Below are 5,027 nucleotides of genomic sequence, written 5' to 3'. Positions count from 1 at the left end.
AATGATTATGCATTATATATTGTAAAGCTGAACCAATCATTAGAGCTGCAGCGCTGGTTAAGAGTATCATCAAAAACACCGGGAAGCACTGCATTCATGTGAAATCAGAAATCATAACCAATTCATATGAAAGGTCTATGGCTCATGATCTTCAGAGAATGAGACATTGTTTCCGTCTCTGTCTTGTGTTTTCTGTCTAGTCCTGGGTTCTTCAGTCGACTGGATGTTGTGTGTCCTCTGAGGAACTGTATTCTTGACCCTGTCTTCATCCAGTCTCTGTTTCATCATCTGATCATATTATTTAGAAGAGGACCAGAACATTAAAATGTCTTCCAGTCAGTTCAGTACTGTTCAATAACTGCTTCGTTTTCTGATCATAATTCAGAAATGAAAAATACAACAGTACTTGACCTCTAATGAGAACAATTGCAGATCTTCTCTTCGTCTGACCCAGAGGACAGAAGGATCCCATGCCTGCCTTCATCCTAGAGCTGACTTTCAAACCATTGGTGCTGTAAGATCTGCTCTAACGTGGGCCGCTTCGCTGGACTGCGCTCCAGACACTGGTGGATCAGATCACTGCATGCTGTAAAAGTTTGGAGGAGAGAGACGGTCAGTCAAGAGCACGTAACACACCAGAGCTGACGTGTGTAAACACCTTCTCAAATATCTGATAAAAGCTAGAGTGAGAGATAAATGTTTATCAGTTTTCTCACCGCTGGATAGGTCAGCTTTCCAAGGGAAAGGACAGGCTTTCAATATTTGCTTGACACTTGAAAAAGGCAGCTTTATGTTGACCATCATGTACAGCGTCACACCTAGAGTCCAGACGTTTGTTGGGACGGCGTAGTATTTGGGTTTGGAGAAGACCTCTGGTGGGCAGAACAGGAATGCTCCTGGAAGAAAGACATTGTATGATTAATATTTTTCAGAAAACAAAGTAAATCACAGTGCAATAGAAAAGGCAGCTGACCTATATATTTGACGCTGTCATAGCCAGCGCTGTCAAGCAGGTGACCGGAGCCGAAGTCAATCAGCTTCAGCTCCAGAGTGTCGGTGTTCACCAGGACGTTGTCAGCATGGACGTCATTATGAAACACGCCGTGGTTTATGCAGTGCTGCACCGCCAGGACTAACTGACGCATGAAGCCACGCGCGACCGCTTCACTCAGTCCTGACGAATCCATGATGAACTCTCGCAAGGTCACGCAGGGTTGAGGGAACTCCAAAACGAGTGAGAAGACCAGGGGCCGATCGAACCACTCGTACATTTCTATGATGTAGGGGCACACTGGAGGACGTCTCAACATCAGCATCAGCCCCACTTCTGTAGCCAGACGTCTGGAACAACCAGGCTAGAGAACAGCACAAGACCACCAACCGTTAGAGAGCTTTCAACAACTAAACATGTGTTCTTTACTCTTTGACAACTCACTATTTGAAGAGAACAGCTGTTGTTCCATTTCCGTGTTGTTTTGATGGCAACCTGCAAAGAGAGACAAAAACACATATATTATTAATATTTCTCACATTATCCAATCTATCTTTTATTTTAAACACGTTCAGATCAAGTGGACATGGATCTCTACACAAGGAGCCAAATGTTCAGTAAAAGCGTGTTACCTCTCGACCGTCGGATTTTCGGATTGCCTTATACACCTTGCCGAAGCTTCCTGTTCCTATCAAATCTTGCATTGTGTACAATTTGTGCAAAGATTCTGAAAAACACAAGAGGTTACAGAATATGCTCAGTTATTTTATATTAAATTACATGTCTGATATAATAGTACTGCTGTCTGACTAAATAAGATCCATGTGACAAATGTTTCTTTAAAAATGAAATGTGTTATTAATATTTGTTAAACAAGCAAAGGTTTATAAGTGTGTTAAAGTAGGTGATACTAGGATGACAAAGTAAGAACACTTCAAAACTGATAAAGTAAGTGTGCATCTGACAGCAGACTCACTGGTAGTTGGCCTCCAGTCGGGGAGATCTGGAGCAGATGTGGGCTCGGTGTCAGGCTCGTTCTGGAGCTCAGAGGGTCCCGGGACAGACGCCGGTTCAGTATCAGACTCCACTCGTGTCCGTCTGCAGCGGAGGAACGGTTTCTTCACGGCCTTCCAGGCTCTCTTGAAGAACGCATGGATTCTGCTCCTCCTGTTGCCTCCAGTACGAAGCTCTTCATTGAAGAAAAACAACAAGAAACATTAGAAACATGTCTGACCACAAATTAAACATCAATGATTATAAAAGATGTCTTGCTTAGAAAACAATGAACAAGTAGAGCAGTGGATTTCTAAATCTATTTCTGTGTGAACGACCTCTTACAAAAACCACTAATAAAAACTGAGGCTATTTTTTTTACTACAATATTTCTCACAAAAATAAAAGTTATGCAAGTATTTGTTGACTATATAAAGTGTGTTATTATATAATGAGATGAAAGGGTTTATTTATTCGAATAATCTGACCTGTGGGGCTTTTCTCAGCAGAAGGCTGTGCACTCACTGCTTCTGCTTCTGAAGCCCTTGTTGACTCGACAGGCTGCTGGGAGTCAGCTGGCAGTGAATCGATCAACTCTTCGTCGATCCACTGACAGAAGCCGCTGCAGAAGCTGATGTTATCCAGCCACGCAGCCGCTTCTGTCTCATTAGACATGGACTCAGATGCTGAACACATCGTGACGCTGAGAGTGAGTGGACAAACTCTCGAGTGTTTAGTAGACTTTAGTCTGTACACTGTGTGTGTTGTGTCTGCAGGCTTTCGTAGGTAGATTTTCTCTAGCACTCAAACTCGCTCAGATTCTCACTGTCTCTGACTGAAGACAGTCTGCGAGCGCGCGGTTATAAGGGACTGTCGAGTGATGTCACAATGCACGAACGTTCCAAAATAGAACGCAGCAGAGCGCGAGTCTCGAGCGCATTTTTTAAAAACCTTAGTTTCATTTTATCAACGTAAAAATCTTATAAATCAAAGTTCCTAAATATATGCCTGTTTATTTCAAGTCAGATTCTCGCCTGCAGGTGACTCTTCTATTTGAATATACTTTTTTTATTATTATTATTATTCCTGTGATGCAAAGCTGAATTTTCAGCATCATAGCTCCAGCCTTCAGTGTCACATGTAACATCCAGTCTATCACATGATCATTTAGAAATCATTCTAATATTCTGATTTATTATGAGTGTTGGAAACAATTCTGCTGTCTAATATATTTGATGAAGAAAATGTTATAAAGAACTGCATTTATTCAAAATAAAAAAAACAATTCTAATAATATATAATATATTTTCTATACTATCACTTATCAATTTAACACATCCTTGCTGAATAAAAATATTGATTTTATTTAAGAAAAAAAAATTACTGACCCCAAATTACTGACCAGTAGTGTAGATTGTTTTTACAAAATATTTATATTTTAAAAAGATGGCTTTTTTATATTTTAAAAAGATGGCAGAACTGTTTCCAACTTTGATAATTAATCATCATATTAGAATGATTCCTAAAGGATCATGTGATAATGATCCTAAAAATTCAGCTTTGCATCACAGAAATAAATGATAATTTAAAGCTGCAGTAGGTAACTTTTGTAAATATATATTTTTTACATATTTGTTAAACCTGTCATTATGTCCTGACAGTAGAATATGAGACAGATAATCTGTGAAAAAATCAAGCTCCTCTGGCTCCTCCCAGTGTCCTATTGCCATTTGCAGAAACTCCATCGCTCCCGTTAAGAAACAACCAATCAGAGCTGTGGTCTGTAACTTTGTTTGTGTTCAAAATGTAGAAAGGTTTATATAATAACTAAGTACACCATGAATCAATTTTCCAAACCGTGTTTTTAGCTTGTCCTGAATCACTAGGGTGCACCTATAATAAATGTTTATATTTGGACTATTTTAGATTGCTTCGGGGGTACCGCGGCGGAGTAACCCAGTACCTTTGTGATTCTTCATAGACATAAACAGAGAGAAGTAGTTCCGGCTACGATGTTCTTCCACAAGAAGCAAGCAGTTCTGTTTATTAACCGCTAGAGCGTCAAAAGTTACCAACTGCAGCTTTAAAGTATAATAAATGTAAAAACTTGTTTTAAATTGTAATAATATATCGCAATATTAAATTTTTTCTGTATTTTTGATCAAATAAATGCAGGCTTGATGAGCAGAAGAAACTTCTTTCAAAAACATTAAAAATAGTAATGTTTCCAAACTTTTGGTCTGTACTGTATATATATATATATATATATATATATATATATATATATATATATATATATATATATATATGAAACTTAACATTTAGTGAAATTACCCTTGCATTTATTTATACTTGGAAACTAAAATTTAACAAGTATAAAGAATAAACACTCAGGTGACACTTTAAAATTTACAATAAGGTTTCATTTGTTAACATTACTTAACATGGCAAATACTTAATTAACTGTAGTTAATATTATTAACCTAGTTAATTTCAACACTTACAAATACATTATGAACAAAATTTGTGCCTGTTAACATTATTTAATGGATCAGAGCTAACATGAACTAACAAAGATCAGTTGTTGTTTTTTAACAGTTTCAAAGATTAATTCATATTGTAACAAATGTATTGCTCATTGTTATTCTTAATTTCAGCATTTTACTTATGTTAACTATTGTAAAGATACACCAAAACTTAAAACATTTGTACTGTTGTTTATTTATCTAATTATTTACAACTATTACCATGGGTAATTTCTGAGTGAAACGATGAGTACTTTTTCTTGGTTGTTGCGACTGATCTATATATGACTGTATCGCTCATTGGTTCTAGTCTGCCAACAGGCAGTGAAGTCACCGGAAGTGTTCGATCCACCATTTTACTAATCCCTACCAACAGAGGGCACCATTGAGTCAAAGGCAAACCGCTGGCCAAAAATCACCCGATTTTAAGCTAATCAGTCAAATGGGATGTAAACTCATTTTTACTTCAGATGTTATCGGTAATGTTTATGGTATTTTGGGGCAGGATAAGAGATATA

General features: G+C 37.6%; 1 protein-coding gene across 1 annotated transcript; it reads right to left on the bottom strand.

The window, feature by feature from the left end:
- Positions 1–485: 485 nt before the first annotated feature.
- LOC127953073 (serine/threonine-protein kinase pim-2-like) lies at positions 486–2,680 on the bottom strand. The gene is made up of 7 exons (XM_052551966.1): positions 2,473–2,680; positions 1,968–2,180; positions 1,624–1,718; positions 1,436–1,486; positions 974–1,355; positions 717–896; positions 486–586 (listed from the first exon to the last, which is right to left on the bottom strand). Exons 1-7 carry the CDS (start codon positions 2,678–2,680, stop codon positions 486–488), a joined length of 1,230 nt encoding a protein of 409 aa, XP_052407926.1.
- Between the last annotated feature and the right edge of the window lie 2,347 nt (positions 2,681–5,027).

The sequence above is a fragment of the Carassius gibelio genome, chromosome B3, assembly GCF_023724105.1.
Source record: "Carassius gibelio isolate Cgi1373 ecotype wild population from Czech Republic chromosome B3, carGib1.2-hapl.c, whole genome shotgun sequence".
In the NCBI taxonomy this organism is placed as follows: Eukaryota; Metazoa; Chordata; class Actinopteri; order Cypriniformes; family Cyprinidae; genus Carassius; species Carassius gibelio.
Note: the sequence above shows the minus strand (reverse complement) of the source record. Positions and strands in the feature narration are given on the sequence as shown.

Coding starts and splice junctions, on each gene's coding strand:
- LOC127953073 (XM_052551966.1), bottom strand. CDS start 2,680: ATGTGTTCAGCATCTGAGTCCATGTCTAATGAGACAGAAGCGGCTGCG. Junction 1,356..1,435: donor ACAGCTGTTCTCTTCAAATA/GTGAGTTGTCAA, acceptor GCTGTTCTCTAG/CCTGGTTGTTCCAGACGTCT. Junction 587..716: donor GAAAGCTGACCTATCCAGCG/GTGAGAAAACTG, acceptor AAACTTTTACAG/CATGCAGTGATCTGATCCAC.